The 16,475-nt window shown below is 39.4% G+C and overlaps 1 protein-coding gene across 4 annotated transcripts in view; it reads left to right on the plus strand.

Annotated features, from left to right (window-relative positions):
- The window catches only part of lcorl (ligand dependent nuclear receptor corepressor-like), an 18,776-nt gene continuing 2,301 nt past the window's right edge, over positions 1-16,475 (plus strand). The window contains exons 1-7 of one of the 4 annotated variants that reach the window (XM_079461833.1): positions 1-141; positions 1,272-1,337; positions 1,460-1,539; positions 2,604-2,736; positions 3,014-3,229; positions 6,742-6,811; positions 12,061-16,409. In XM_079461833.1, coding sequence (XP_079317959.1) covers positions 45-141; positions 1,272-1,337; positions 1,460-1,539; positions 2,604-2,736; positions 3,014-3,229; positions 6,742-6,811; positions 12,061-16,409 — 5,011 coding nt within the window. In that variant the 5' untranslated portion in view covers positions 1-44. Of the gene's footprint in view, positions 142-1,271; positions 1,338-1,459; positions 1,540-2,603; positions 2,737-3,013; positions 3,230-6,741; positions 6,812-7,635; positions 11,801-12,060; positions 16,410-16,475 lie in introns of those variants that run through there. The other 3 variants (XM_079461835.1, XM_079461834.1, XM_079461836.1) reach the window with 3 other exon arrangements.

Raw genomic sequence — 16,475 nt, forward strand, 5'->3', positions numbered from 1 at the left:
CTGTGACGTCACGCACAGAGCCGGGGGGAAGGTGGACGGACAGAATGGCGACCCAGTGCCGGAGCTCCAAATGCACGGCCGAAAGAAAAGGATTCCGGCGGGAACTCGACTCATGGCGGCACAAACTCATCCACTGCGTCGGTAAGAGCAAAGCAGCCCCGTGCGCCGAAAAGCCTCGTTTATTCACGTAGTCCTGCGTGCGGACGTACAGCTCTCGGGCACGTCGTTCTCGCGCTCGGTTTCTTTTTTGCCCGGGTATCGCAAGAGCTCCCTTCCCCCAGCCGCGGTTAGCTTTAGGAGTTGCTAAGCGAGCGCGTGTCAAGTTCAAAAATAACATTAGCGTTGAGCCGTCCTCATCTTGAGCCCGGTGTAGTTTTTTACGATAACAGACTAAACAGCCAAGTGTGGCGGCTCCATTTTCTTTGTCATTACTTCTTGATTCCTCGATAACCGACTTAGCCTTGCACCCACTGACCCTCTAAATACCGATGTACAAATTGCAACAAGATGCTGTGATAATCTCTTGCATACATTTCAGTTGCCCAGAACCCATTGTTTGTTGTTATCCCTAAGTAGTCAAGTCATTCGACTATATTTACCTTTACTGAACGGTTATAATGCTGTTTTCAATGCGGAAATCTTAACAGATATCGCGTACCTTAGTTGTTATTAATTTCGTGTGTGGTAAGGGTAAGGTTAACACACCTTTGTTTAGCCGTGTTTAGTAAGGTGGCAAATGTAAATCCACACATTCACTGTGTGCTGCACATTCAGTGTTTACAGCTTGAACAGAACACGCAATAAACATGATTTACGTGATACCGTTGACATGCAGTTGATGCTTCGCTTAAATGTAAAACGCCAAATAAACACTTTTTGTCTTTCATGGATAATGTCATTATAGCCGTAATTGAAGGGCGTCAGTCAACGCGGACAATGACTAACCGGTTTGGGGAAAGCGCTGCAAATCTTTGTTGTTGCATTTTTTTGTGTGTCATCCAACGTTGTTCTGCGTGTCAATTTTTGCTATACTATTCACTTATAGTTGCGTTAGAAAGACCGGAAATTTCGTTTTACATTCGCTTGGAGTCTCATCAAGTGGTTATTTGCGTTTGCTGGTTGAGGCATATACAAAAACTGTATTGTCCTGTACAAAATATTGAAAGTAGTACATACATTGAAAATATGCCTTAGGTCTTTTACCAGAAGACCATTAGCCAGTTTTCCTCGAAAACGTGTTCGGATTTAATACTGATGATGTTTGATTCCAGGGTTTGAAAGTATACTAGAGGGAATATATGGACCAAGACTGCTGCAGGATCTCAATATATTTGATGGTAAGGCTTTTGGTTGTGTTTTTGCAGTAGGTACTATTAATTTGTGGTTGGTCAGATATTGCATACTGTTTCTGTGCTGCATGTCTGGCACTAACAGCAATTCGTGTGATTCACCCTCACAGAGTGTGAACCAGAGGCTGTGGATGATTGGTCTGTTGATGCAAACTGTGCTTTCTGCAACCTGCAGCTAGAGAAACTAAATGTAAGTCAACCCTCAAAAGCCACATAAAAGGTGTGCTTGTCAAGAAAAGCCTGCTTGGCACCTGAATGAAGTCAATAGTTTTGTTTGTTTAGTACGTATCGTTGTGAGTGTTTGTTTAACATAAGCATAATCTCTATAATAAAAAGTATCATGTGAGACTATACTTAAAGAAATTGTTCACTTTCAACATAAATTCTCATGATAATTTACTCACCCCTGTTGTCTTCAAGATATTTTTGTATTTTTTTTATTAGTCGAAAAGAAATTAAGGTTTTTGATTAGATTATTCTCCATATAGTGGACTTCAATGGACTCCAAACAGCTGAAAGTCAAAATTACAGTTTCAGTGCAGCTTCAAAGGGCTTTAAACAATACCAGACAATCAATAAGGGTCTTATCTAGCGAAACGATCGGTCATTTTCTAAAAACAATAAAAATGTATATGCTTTATAAACACAAATTATCGCCTTACTCTGTTCTGCGAAGTGCGATCACAACTTCTTGTATTACATAATTACGTTGAAAAGGTCACGCTTGACGTAGGAGGAATTCAGGATACGCACACGAAATTACCATTTTAAACAAAAAACTGACAAAGACAATTGAATATGAGTCATTGAACATTCAACATCTTTTGAACGGTCCACCTTCTCCACATTTGTAAACACTGACTCGGTACTGCCTACGTCAAGCATGACCGTTTCAACGTTATTACGTGAAGTCGTGATCGCTATTTGCAGAACAGAGCAAGGCAAGCATTTGTGTTTATAAACTTATTGTTTTTGCTAAGTAAGACCCTTATTTCTTCGTCTGGTGTCGTTTAAAGCCCTTTAAAGCTGCACTGAAACTAATTTTGACCTTCAACCGTTTGGAGTCCATTGAAGTCCCCTATATGTTGAATAATCCTGGAATGTTTTCATCAAAAACCTTAATTTCTTTTCGACTTGGATGACAACAGAAGTGAGTAAATTATCATGAAAGTGTATGTTGAAAGTGAACAATTCCTTTAACACGTTGTACAATTTGTCAGGAATTGTTAACTAACCATTGTAATTTTGTGACAGGAACATCCATCGGCCGTGGTCGTGCCCGGGTCGCCAACCCCTGCTGAAACCCCCTCACCTCAGGGCCTGTCCACCTCTGAAAAACTCCAGTGCCAAGCAGACAGATTCCTTCATGCTATATTTTGCAAGAAGGGTGAGCGTTGTTGTTTTTTTTCTGTTTTTATATTCTGCAGAAGGATTTTTGTGTTATCTACTTTTCAATATAATATTATAGCCAATAAAAGCAGATATTATTGATGTGCCTAAATAATATATATTATACAAAAGAGAGGCATTAATGTATTGGATTAAAAATTGTATCAAATAAAGAGTTGGGCAGCGTCAATTCTGTATAGATGGTGTATGAGTGAAATTCTGCTTTATCACCACCAAACCTGTTTTTATTTTAAACTTTTCTCCCAATTTCCCAGAATTCCCTCAGAGCTGCGATTCCAGTATACCTCTGGTGGCGCAGGAGTTGATGCGCAAGATGATGCGACGGTTTGCATTAGAATACGCTTCTAAAAGTCAGGCTCATGAAAGCGTGAACGGCCTAAGTGACAACTCTGAACGTCTCCCTAAACAACTGGATTCTGAAGGGCCCTTGGACCTCACTGTCAGCCGAGCTTCCCAGGCCCTGCAGCAAGGTATCCACCATAAACAAATCATTAGTACTGAAATGGAAATTGTTTGTGTTTGCAATGAAACGGCACACAGCAGTAACAGTACACTACATCATATAAAACATTTAAATAAACATCGGTAAATAATGAAAACTTAAATTATATAAGAAAGTTAAATATTCTTGAGGTGAGAACTTCAGTCAGTTGCACATTAACCCTTACAGTCCTTAACAATTCCATTTAAAACAAACTGTTTAAAGATACCTTGGCTTTCCTATTCAGATTGCCATAAAAAAGTTACCTTTACCAACTCGTTGATGGGAAACTAATATGTTGACATTGTCCAGAGTAAGATGTGTACATCTGTACTAAATGCGCGTTCTGAAGATGAGCTTAAGAGCCCAAATTAATAGACGTCTCTCCACAACCGTGGCAACCTGCGTGCGCTCCGACACCAAGCAAGTGGGTTATAGCCATTTTTTATTTTATTATACTGTTCATTTCAAAGCAAGATCTATTGCAGAACCCACAGAATAACCTGGGTTTTGTTGTCCAGTCCCGTGCTCGAACGGACCAAACGGAAACGTCTGCCAATCATTTCTGTGTTAATGTAAAATCTCTTAAATAAAACATTCCACAACTGAAAGGTTACAAATACCAATCCTTATCGCAACTGTCATTTTTATTGAGCTTATATTTGGCACAGTAACATGCACTACCGCCGGTGGCAGTTCACTACCGTCATGGCACTTTGCCCCTGCGGTGGTGCGGTTGTCACAGCCACAGTCACAACCCTAATCACTGTACAGTTCAGGCTCAGTTCAGTTTAGTTTTTTCCAGGATTTTAGAGGATCTAAATTCAAATGAATAAGATGGTTTTTAAGAGGTATACTAGTGTTGTCACGGTACCAACATTTCAGTAGTCTGTACGAATACCAGTAAAATTCGACGGTTCTCTGTACCAATTTTGGTACCAAAGCAAAACACCAGTACATGCTAATTGAAACTGTTGTTAAAATAAATGTATAAAAAGCAATGCCATTTTGTATACATGAAGTATACAAGTTAATTGTTGCTGGAACTGTTGTGTGCTCACTGTGGTCTTTCATGCTGATGAACATCCTCCTCAGTCTGCTGCTGTATAAGACAAGTAGAATAAACTTCAGAAAGGCAACTGACTAAGCAAACATGCATTGGCAATATCAAAACAAACCTCCATTTTTATGCTGCATTTAAACAACATTACTTGCATTATGGTATCTGTATATTAAATAATAAATGCAAGGGATACATTTTTCTGAGTTTAAATTTGGCTTTTTAAACCTAAGAGTTATCTTTCAAAGACATACCTATTGCTAGTCATACATCTATTGTTTTCAAGCACATAGATTTTTGATGGGTCTATATAAAATGGGTACTTTAAACCCCATCATCTCCTCCAATTTTTCCCCCATTACAGTTATAAAACCATAAAATGGTTAAAAAGAACACTGACTGGATTAGCATTGGCGCTAACAAATTAACACGCAAACAGGGACATTTATTTTAGTGCAACTTTTAACTTGACATACGATACAACATTCATTATGCAAAGGAGTTTGCAACCTACCGCTTGAACTTGTTCAAATAAATCCAGATCTTGGTATTTGAACACATTTACACACAATTATATTTGTGAACAAATCTAAACACATTTGATAATATTCCACAGAATTCTTTCAGATTTTCCCCAAATTTAGTGCAGAATTAACATAAAAAGTCTGCAGATTCTGTATGTACTTGCTTATGAGGAAAACATCAAACGTTATGTGAGCAAAACCTATGAGGGGGAAGATGTAGATACAACAGGGTGACTAAAAGTAGTTTCAAGTTCATGTTATATGGCTCTTAAAAAACATTTCGGCGCCTGGTTCGTCCTCCATGGCTCCGTAATTTATTTTTTGGTCTGGAGCCCTGATAGTGTAGCACGCGTGCGATACAGTTTGGCAGGTGCATTAACCGGAGCCACTTGTTTGTGTGAAGTGCGTTTGTCGTTGTGCTTGTTCATGTGTAAGGTTAACTAATGGTGCACCACTATTTATTTGAGTGTTTATTTAGATTTAGCAATTAATACTTGTTTTCTGGCTGCATCGAGTACATTGATCTAGAGCCCTATAATCTACACAATGTTGGAAAACATGGAAGGACTCACGAAGGCGGAATTCTACTATTTAAATATGTCCTCTGCTTGTTCATAAGGGAATGAGTTGCACACTTTAACATGTTACAAACGTGACACTTGTGTATTTGTCTGTATCTTACCATACATAGGCCATGAGATAGCCGTTTCTGTGAAATTCGCTCTTTTGAAAAAAAAAAAGGTAATATGTGAATCTTGTAAATCTGCCCCTCTAAGTGAGTAAGGCACTTGGGTGCGATTGATATTCGTCCAAAGTTTCAGTGCAGAAGCTGTAGTTTACAGTTGATATTTAATCATTATTTTAGAGACCGATCTATTCGCGTCATAATACATTAATATGTCCTAAGGAACCGAGCGATTACTTTTGTATTGCTTGTAACTTCTGTTTGACCTTTCTTTTTAATGAAAAGCTTTAATGAAACACTTTTTTAGCTCTTATAACTCAGAGATCAGTTCCTGATCTTCCTCTCTGAATAACTCTTTAACATCAGTCCCATGCATGTTTTATAACATAAAACCACAGACGCGCAAATGCTTTGCTTCCGATGGACACGCATCCAGTTTGTATTAGGAAAGACTTAGGAATATACATCTCTCAGAAAACGTAGACAAATGAAGATCATTGTAGATGTTTAATTATGTCTTGGAACATTGACGAGGCGAGACGAGGGCAATGTGTTTATTTTTTATGAAAATTTCAAATTCGACCAAAATCCATATTTTTTCTGTAGCTCAGAATTATTGTCATTTGACTAGCTGCTGCTCCATGGGTGTCATGTGGTGCAATTAACAAACTCAAACAACCACACCAAACTCCTCAGTCTGCTTAATTTGAACCAGATGATTAAATTTACATTTATTCATTTGGCAGACGCTTTTATCCAAAGCGACTTACAAGTAGTTTTTTATACAGTGGCACATTTACTGCAGATGACCCATATAAATAATTAACTTGATGTAAATTCATAAACAGTAAATACTTTAGTATACTTAAATATTTACTATAGTAAGATTCAAATGTACTACAGTAGACAAGATATTTTCTGCAGTTTACTGTAGTCAATTCTATAGCATACAGTATTTTTATGTACTAATTTATTTACAACTGTATATTAAAACAATTGAAAAAACAGAACTCTGAAATTTTAAAGGAAAAAACTAATTTGGTAAAAACAAAAAAATGATATTACCCTAAATGTATTTATTTGTATAACGTTAATGTTCTTTTTCAGTTACCTGTCTATTTATGTGTTGACCTGCACTTTTAAAGATAACAGATGTATACCTGATCTTGTGTATTGGTCCTTAGTTTTTAAGATGTTAATAACAGTTTTTTATGGATTAACCCTTCTCAAAGCAGATGGAGTACTTGATCTTTCAAAGAAAAACTCTTCAGAAAATGCATCCATTCAACGAAAGGTGTCAGGGTGAGTACTTACTCTAGGCTTTTTTGCCTTCTTTAAAAAGTGTCTCTGGTTTGTCTTTGTCCTTGTAGAATGATATTAATGTAATATTTTAATCATGGAAAAATAAACAGGCTTTTTATTAAAGCAAATCGGGCATTTGTTACATTTGTATTCTTGTTTTGGTGATTTTTGTGTGGGAGCCAAAAATAGTTTGTGCCTCAAAAGTTCAGACTAAAAATGTCTTATAAATATTTTACTAGACAATTTTTACATGTTCACGTTTGCAATCATTGTGAAAAGTATGTTAACTATGGAAGAGTTGGGAAAAAATTCACACACATTGTTTTTAACGTAGAATTTAGTGGTTGTTTTGTTGCACTGCCAAAGGGTTGACTCTTTTCTAACTTGTTGGAAGGTAACGTCACATTTGCCAACAGTCAGAGGCTTCACTTGTTCCTCTGCGCCTCTGTATTTATTCATTTGTTTATTTATCTACCCGTTTATTTATGCAATATTATTGTCACATGAAAAATAAATAGGAGAAATACCCGAGTCTTACAAAATGCAGCTGCATTGCAAAGATACTGGAAGTACTTCCGTAGACGCTTGTCTTTCAGCACAAGATTGACGAGAGACTGTCTTTCCAAGAAGTATCGTTTGCAACCTAAGGCTAAAAACAAACAGTGTTTACCCCCAAACAACTCTGAGGTTTTGTGTTATAAAGACAATTGAGAAACGAGTGATGTTACCAAAAGACAAGGCAGTAAAGGAGTGGACCCTGAGTGCGTCCTGTCATTGGTCCGCTCACCCGTTCGTTTCTCATCCTCCCACCCACCTCCCCTTAGGAGACCAATCAGAGAGGACTATTTGGATCGCAGCTCTGAGTTTGGAGAAGGTTTGCTCTCAAAAGCCTTGAAAGATATTCGGTCTGGATCACTGGACATTCACAAAGCAGCCATACTATACGGGATACCTCAGAAAACCTTACAGCTCCAGACAGAGGCCTTATCACCGGAGTGGAAGGCAGGAGGACCACATATCTTTGGAGAGAACGGCAGAGGCGCAGATGCGGTGTGGACATCCAGTGACACACGGCTTGTCCTGCAGAAGGTAGCAGCCTGGGCTCGCTCACAGTCTGAGCAATCTGAAGTGGGAAAATGTACATTTCCACCACAAGAGCACACTGAACTGAAGTTCCCGGCAGCGGTGGCCGCCTCGTCGTACCTTCACCATTTAACCTTGCAGAGGATGGTCTCGCAGCTGCGGGAGCAGAACGACAAGCCTCATGCTAGCTCCGAGCCAGCCACGCCGCCTCATAGTCCCATTGCTGGACCGGCGGTGCACATCCGAATCCCTCAGGTACGCTTCAGTGCACAGCCCAAAGCCAAGCTGGATCTGGCAGGCCTGGTGGATGCTGTGTACCAGGGCAACAAAGCTTCTGACGGCTCTGGTGCCCTTCACAAGCTGAAGACCATTCTCCCCAAACAGGGCTTGGTCGAAAGCAACTCTGGTCTTGACTCGCATCTGCTCCAGGGTGACCTGCCTCCGCTGTGTCTGAACCTAAAGAACGCCTGTGTCAGGGGAAGTGTATCTGACTACGGAGATGACAGCGGAGGTCGAGACAAGCAGCCACGGAAGAAACGCGGTCGTTATCGGCAATACGACCATGATATCCTGGAGGAGGCCATAGCCATGGTGATTGGTGGGAAGATGAGCGTGTCGAAGGCTCAGAGCATCTACGGGGTGCCTCACAGCACTCTGGAGTACAAAGTTAAAGAGCGAACGGGCATGCTCAAGACCCCACCAAAAAAGAAACCTCGCCTTGTCGAAGCAGCAAGCTCGGGTTCTGGAAAGTCAGGGACAACAACCAATGCCTCAACTACTGCCTATAAACAGTCTTAATTCATAACCAAAACCTCAGCTGTTTCCTAGAGATGGTTTTAACAAACACACGTCGCCTAAACTACAGCCAACAAAAGTTTTTTTTAAAGTGCAGTCAGGACCTCCTTCAGACTCAAAGGATACACTTGAATTTTCAACCACAGGTTAACTGGTACATTTCATCAAATCACAAAACATGCCTTTAAAAAACATCTATTCAGGGGTTTCACTGTGGATATCTATATGAATCTATATTTAAAATATTGTAAAGCACTGATGATTTTTAAGTTAGGTACGGTTTTAAAATGAAGAAATATTCAGGTTTCGTTCACACATAAGCTAATCTCAGCTTAATGATTGTTGTATGCAGCTTACACGTGATTAGTCTTTGTAGCGACTGGTCATTTTATTTCAAGTCTATTAACACAGTATTTAATGTCTTATTTATATCGCCTGTGGGATATGTCCATCCTTATATGCAATGTGTGGCTATAGGTACATGTTTTCACTCCAGCAAAAGAACATGCTGTTGTTGAATATTAATGCTTTAAGTTTTATTGTATATCAGGCATTGGATCCGTTTTGTTAGATAAATGAATCAGGACTGTTGGCAGACTATTGGAGTGAAAGCTTGGACCATCTCAGGCTTTTTATGGATGAGGCTTCCCACATTCTGCAGATTTTAGTTTTTTGTTCAACCATTTCTGGTTCTACACACACATTACTCTAGTTTTTTGTGTCTTGGCCCTTTCCAGTTCTGCAGAGCTGTGCTGCAAATCATGTGGGGCAAGTTGGAAATTCAAAGTAATGCATGACAAAATATGGTGCAAAAACTTGATGGCAGTCTCTGTGAATGTGTTTTAAAATGAATAATATTAGATTAATATTTATTACTTTACAGTGCTTTGAACTACTGGAATTGTCCTCACAATAATTTCTTTGCTGCTTTAAATTCCGTATTTATTACGTGCTGTTCTTTACACTAAAGGCATCGTTACATTATCCGTCCGCTGTAACCAAAACAGTTCAGGGTCATTTTCGCAGTCCATTTTCACACTCCGTGATCAAAGTGCTTCAGAGTAGGGTGCTGCTGATCTTGGATCAGAATTTCGACTTGTTCCCAATTCCGTGATGCACTCATCTTGGGACAGAAATGCAAAGCCTGATCTGGGTGCTACTCTGAATTGCTTTGTTTTTATGTCCAGGTTTCTGTAGTTTTGCTGCTCTTGCTTAACTGTGTTTTTCATGTTAATAATTAGCTTTTTATGACCTAATATACGGTTTCACTTTGATACTGGTAATGCATCCAAGTCAGCATGGATCTGTTTTTACAGAGTTTTAGAGACTCTTGTTGTTGTAAGATTCAGTTGCACTTTACAAAAGATGCACATATTCTTGTGATTGAGGTTATGGGGTCTCATTCCTGCGGTGAAGGATATGGCAATATGTTGATATCTGTTTATCGTAGTATGTTGTAGATTTCCATTTCACAAGTATAGCTGTAGTGCTTTGCAGAGTGTAGCATTATGTGAATTTTGTGATTTGAAGCTTTGGAAATGCACAATTTTCCATATGCAATGTTTATGTGTTATCTTTGTGTTGTGAATGTTCTCTACGTGGTTTACCTCTTGTTTGTATGAGTTAAACGACCCCTTAAAAACATATACTAATATATTCTTAAATTTAACTTTGAAAGCATTTATCATAAACTACCGTGAATGTTCTTGACAGCTCTTTAACATAAAACAGTGCCTGCCCTTATTGCTACTTCTCGAGTAGCAGTTTTATATACAAAAACCTTTGAAAAAGGAAAATATTTATATACCGCTGTGGATCATATGAAATCTCTATTGTGGATTTCTATACTATTACTTATGTTCGACAGTTAAATTGTTCATTTTTAAGGGGTAAATGTGTTGCAGGCCAGCCTCCTTTTTAATGTAACCAGTGGTAGTGGGAGTGCTGCACTCTCTTAATTTTTATTTTTATTGAATATTTACACTTGTTATGGGAGACCGTTATTTCACACTGTTCTCCTAATGTTAGTGTCCTATATAATCCCAATCCAAAATGCATAAAATATTCTCAGGGTAACCATAATTCTATGAAAATTATTGAGTGTGATCATGTAAGAGCTGATCTTTTCTATGTAGATAGGAGCCCTTTGGATTCTATTCAAGAGCCAAGTATGGTCGATCCACAGCCCGTTTCTAGACAAACTATATGTTTTCTCCCATGTTGTGTGTTCGAGACTTAATCAAAAATTGACATTCAAATTTTTACTTGGAACACAAATTGGCTTGATCATAGAAGATGAATCATTTAAATGGATCAAAATCATCTTTTAAGACCTTTTTTATAACCTTCTTTATAATTTAATTTATAACAGTTGCAAGATATGAATGATTTTGCAATCGGTTATTTATGCATCTACTTGTTGCACTAAGGTTGATTTTGTAATATTCCGTCAAATTCTAATATTGAATTGTGTTTGTGTTGTGTGTTCTTTTCATGTAATTGGAATATGAAATTAAAATGTGTTGGTTTTGTGTTGAAGCACTTTTGCTCTTGCACATTGATTTGTGAAATGTTTTACCGCACTTGCATGCATTAGTGAGTTCATTGTCTTGTATTGTTTCTCAACATGTGGTTTACCCCAGTCAGGTTAATTTCTATTTAATCTTTATTATTTTGGATCAACTTGAGAAGGTGAAGAAAGCTATTTGGTCCTTTTAACATGTGTCTGAAGTATTTATATTGGTGTGGTATCTTTTTAAACATTCTAGTATTTTAAGGCTAATCGAAATTTGCATCAATCAGCTGTTCAATTAATTTTCAAGTAATAAGAAGAACTGAAGGCAGCGTTTTTTTTTCTGGCAACTATCTTGCATAATTTTTTAAAAACCTTTTCACCCCAACCTCTACTACCGTAGTGGGGTTTATAGTTATTTTAGACTATCTATGATTTTCTTTTGGTTTTGTCTTGTCAAAAAACGCTAATTTATCAGGTTATCAAATTAATCCAGTTTGATAAAGGAATTTATCTCAATTCATGAAGTTTTCCTGAGTTCAAGCGTTGCTACAATCACCATTTTTTGCCTTCAAGTTATCAATAAAAACGTTCTGTGTACAACTTTGTTTGCCCTTTTTTCTCCCTAATTTTCTCAATATATGCTTGATTTTGGAGTTTAATAATAACATCCAAATTGTTGTACATGTTTGTTGCAGCTAAGTGATTTTCAAATTGTAAGAAATATACCTTTTGTTATGCAGTGTTATCTTTAGTCCTCTTACTACTTTTTAGTCCTATAAAGAGGTAATAGTTGTTCGCATTTGTGTAAAGCTAATTAAATGATTAAGTAATGATTTAACCTCATTTATCTATATAGTTCCTCAGGGCCGAATGAGGAAGACCAGCCCAGATTGGGGAAGAAAGATGATTCTAAAGCTCCAGAGGCCTGGAAAGTTACTGTGTTGGAGAAGGTCCTGTCTTCGTTTTGTTCCCGCCATAGACTGCTCCTTCATCACATTTTAATGGACATGCAGGAAGACTACAATAACGGCGTAACTCTGTGGGACGTTCACAGACGACAGTTAAAAGCGGAGTCCCTCTGCTCCCATGCTGACAAAAAACTGCTTGATGAATCCCCTATACTTGCATTAAATGACTGCTCTATAACTGCTGGCACTTGTTGCAGAACAGCTTGTAGATTTTCAACATGCACTATTCCTCCTATATGTATTTGTCTGAAGAACATTCATAGCCATTCTTGCCAAAATATAGCTGTGGCATGTGTTGGCCAAGTTATGTCTTCAAACCCCGCTGTCTGTTGTACTCATTCAAAAATACCCTTGTGCCAGTATCAGCAAAATCGTGATCATGCCTATGTTTGTTGTACAAGCTGTGGCCCAGTCACCATTGAGAACAACTGTAACTCTCAAAATGGATGCAGAGGAAGCCGTAGCCCCTCTCCACCACCACTCTCTCCAAAGCCTGTGGACACAGAGGGTAAAATGACTGTCAAGACCAGCATCCTCCACCTTCAGGACTGCAAGACCTTGAACATGGCCCCACCTTCTCTCCTACCTCACAGAACAGAGGATGAAGACCCGTCTTGGCACTCTAACACTCCTATTCGTGCGGGATCTCCTGATTGTGACAAGGTTGTGACATCTCATACACAAGCAGATAAAGAGAATGACCAGTGTGGATCTTTAATAGGAGATCTAATGGAAAGGGTCACTGAAAAGCTCAGGAGTTTCCAGCCATCAGAGAGAGAACCGAGTCTTGCCAGTCATATCTCCAAGACAAGAGATGATACACATTTGACAGAGATTATAACAACTGTGCTGCACAACAGCAGCGACAAAGATTACAACCTCAATGAACTTTTACAGCAGCATGCACAGCAATCCCCTCAGACACGTTCCCGTAGGAGATTGGACACTTTAGAGGCCATGAGCAAGTCACCTGACCAGTTGTCATCAAGAATACAGAGCTTACATATCAAAAGAGATTTGGCCAGATTTAGTCCATCAATTTTTAGGAAGATGGGGTCAGAGAGAGAGCGGTGTCAAAACATTATTACACCTCCTACCCCCTCTGGTGTTGAACAACCTGAAAGCAGACGATTGGAAAGAGCATACAAGACTGTGAACACCGAGCTCCTAAAAGATTCCAGTGAAAATATGACCACACAAAATGATGAGATCCAGAATCATCATAAAAACCAACCCTATGATGAACTATCGTCTCCCGATGAAAGGACAGAAGAACAAGCAACTGACCTTGACCAGAAAGTGAAAACAAAAACTTGTCAAGAAACATGTCTGACTGTTCAAGTTGGAAGGTCCAGACGGAATATTGTTCCACCCCAGCGTTTCTCATCCTATGTCACTGAGCCAAGAAAGATGTATTTTGCAGCGTGTTTTTCAGAAAGTATATTCATCAAGCATTTCCCTGAGGACAGCACCTCAACAGCACTTTGTTCCACAGAAGAAACTGTCCATCCAAGTGATAAACAGCAAATCATAACAGAAGATGAGAAACAAGGCTGTGATGTGCCACAGAACATAGCTTTAGCGAAATATGAAATTTTGTGCAAAGAGACCATTTGTGAGCATGAAAATTGTGGAATGAATCCACACAAAACAAGTCCAAGGAAAAGGAAAACACACCCGAATTCCACATCCCCATTAAAAAGATCTAAACCTTGTGGAAGCAACAGTCCAGACACTGTGTCAAGCACTCCTACTGAAACTGTGCCTAACTCTACTACCACTGAGAGCGTACGACATGCTAAAGAGAGCCAGAGAGGACTGAAATATGATAGTCCAATAAAGCTCATGTTTGTTTCCTCGGAGACTGGTGAAGATGGCATAAAATATACACTCAAAGCAGCCACCTCTGGTTCAAATTCACAAGAGGTGTTTGATCCATGTGTGGAATCCTCATGGGAAGGCTCTATCATTGATAAACAGGTTCAGGATTCAGGTGAGGTCATTGAACCTGCTCTTGATGGTTCACCAACAGAAGTTATCGTATTACCACCAAGTTGTTCAAACAGTGAAAGCGAAAATCTTGAATCTATACAAATTGCACATCAAACAGCCCCAGTAAAAAGACGACCGGGCCGTCCAAAGAAAGTAGGCCCACATATTGTTAAGTCTGTAAAACGTCCTATTGGAAGACCTCCAAAACCCAAAATGATCCAAACCCAAACACATTCGGATGTTTCAACAGTTATAACTGGTCCCAGTCTGGTGGATCATAGAGCAACAGAGATGTCTCAGAAGGATGACAGAAACAAAAATCTAAAGATTACCATAGTGTATGGAAGATCAAGGAGGGCAAGGAGAGTTGTTTCTGAGGATTTTGATCATTTGTCAGTGTACCAGAATGATTGTGGGTTATCGAATGGTGGCAAGTGCAGTAAAGCAAGTTCTGGAAAGAAAACTAGCAATGATCAAATAACAAAAGAACAGTTAAAGGACCTCCATTTTGTTATGCCTGTCGAAGATAAGAAATGCACAGTCTCTTCCAGCAGCAACATTAAATGTCAAAGGCAGAGTGACGTGGCTGTGTCTAGAAAACCAGGAAGACCTCCGAAGGTCAAGATTTCTGGGATTTCTGTCACGGTCAACTCAGAATCACCAAGGCAAAGAAAGATACACATGAAAAGGGACACAAAAGATATGCATCTGCTCCGAAGGAATCTTCTTGTCGAATTTCAACCTTCCAAAGAGAAGACAATCGATACTCCCGCTGACAGTCCCAAGGATGCACTGACTGCACCGGAAAAATGCACTCTGATCCCCAGACGGCCACTTAAACCTGTGAGACATTCTGTTAGAGAGCGCAAACCCTCCATTTATTTGCTTCATTCTGTTGCTACTGCCAGGTCCTGTGCATTAGTTCGCAGGTCACGAAAACTACTGCTAAATAAGGCTAGTTCTGAGGTCAGCCGTCCTACAGAGAGCAAACATGAAGTCCCCCCAAATGATGCACTTTCCAAAAAGACCAAGAAAGTCAGTTGTATGCAAGATATTGTCCGTTTTTCTGCAGTTTCAGTAGATCCAATTTTCTCTCCAAATGACCAGGTCAGGTGGTGGCCCACCTCAGCATCACCTGAGACCTTGAATGAAGAGTTAGCCAGGAGGATCAGGTTATTGTCCAGTACCTGGGTCTCGGATGTCCTGGAGGCCAACAAAGCAGAGATCCAAACAAGTGCTAAACCAAAAACCTACGAGAGACTTAATAGTACCACTAAGAAATCTGCCGTCAAAAAGCTTTTTGACAAAAACTATGACATAGAGAGAATCTGTACTTGGTTTATGCAGACAACGGAAACTCAGTCGCTTGCGATTGTCAAGAACTCAAGTGTGAAGAATCCCAAGGATGTCTTTTATTATAACCCCAGCAGACCCAATTACAAAGTGAACGTTAGCCCAAGTCCACAAGCAGAGCGCCTAAGGAAACACGTAAAAAAATTTGCTAATGTTGTCCCTAAGAGTCCGTCAATGCACAAGAAAGAACAAGAAGTGTGGCACAGGAAAAGGAGGTCACAAGCTAAGAGAAAGCTCTTTAAAACTAATCCAATTGAACTCAGAAATGACACCGGGCAGCAGTTGTCTAGGTCTAGAACCACATGGCTTCTCTACAGAACAACTTTACTCCGTGCAAGATTTAAGTTTCAAATCAGGACCAGAAAAACACATGACCAAATGGGAACGAGTACTACAGGTGCTCATACAATTAAATTATTGAAAGAAATGCATAGCTTTGTTAAAAAGACACCCACAACGCTAATTAAATTGCGCAATGCATTAAAGCCTTCATTTAAATATCCAGATGTTGTCAGAACTCCTCGGAAGATGCTCGGGAATTCGAAGGAAATCAGAATCCGCTCCAAAGTTTTGAATCCTGAATCCCTGAAGGAGTGCAGGGTGTTTGTGAATAAGATGAACTCCCCAAACACAAAGTCAACGACAGAGGAATGTAACAATTGCACAAAACACTCTGATGGTTCTTCAGAACAAGAGAATGAGAAAAATGGGGACATTGTGGTGCAAAGGGTACTTAAATCTCCAGTACCCTCATCCTCAAAGTGCACAGGAAGAAGAAAGAGACTCAAGCGGAAAAGCTACAGCACAAGTACATCTCCCCCGGCCAAAATGCTCAGACAATCAAGGAGCAGCAGGGGTGTCCTGGGAGCAAGGTGGTGTGATTTTGTGCTTGGTAAGTCATAAACACTTTATGCTGATTACGTAGAGTAATTTTTAAGTGTAATTTTATTACTACATT

Source organism: Barbatula barbatula (assembly GCF_947034865.1).
Source record: "Barbatula barbatula genome assembly, chromosome: 8".
NCBI classification, from domain to species: domain Eukaryota; kingdom Metazoa; phylum Chordata; class Actinopteri; order Cypriniformes; family Nemacheilidae; genus Barbatula; species Barbatula barbatula.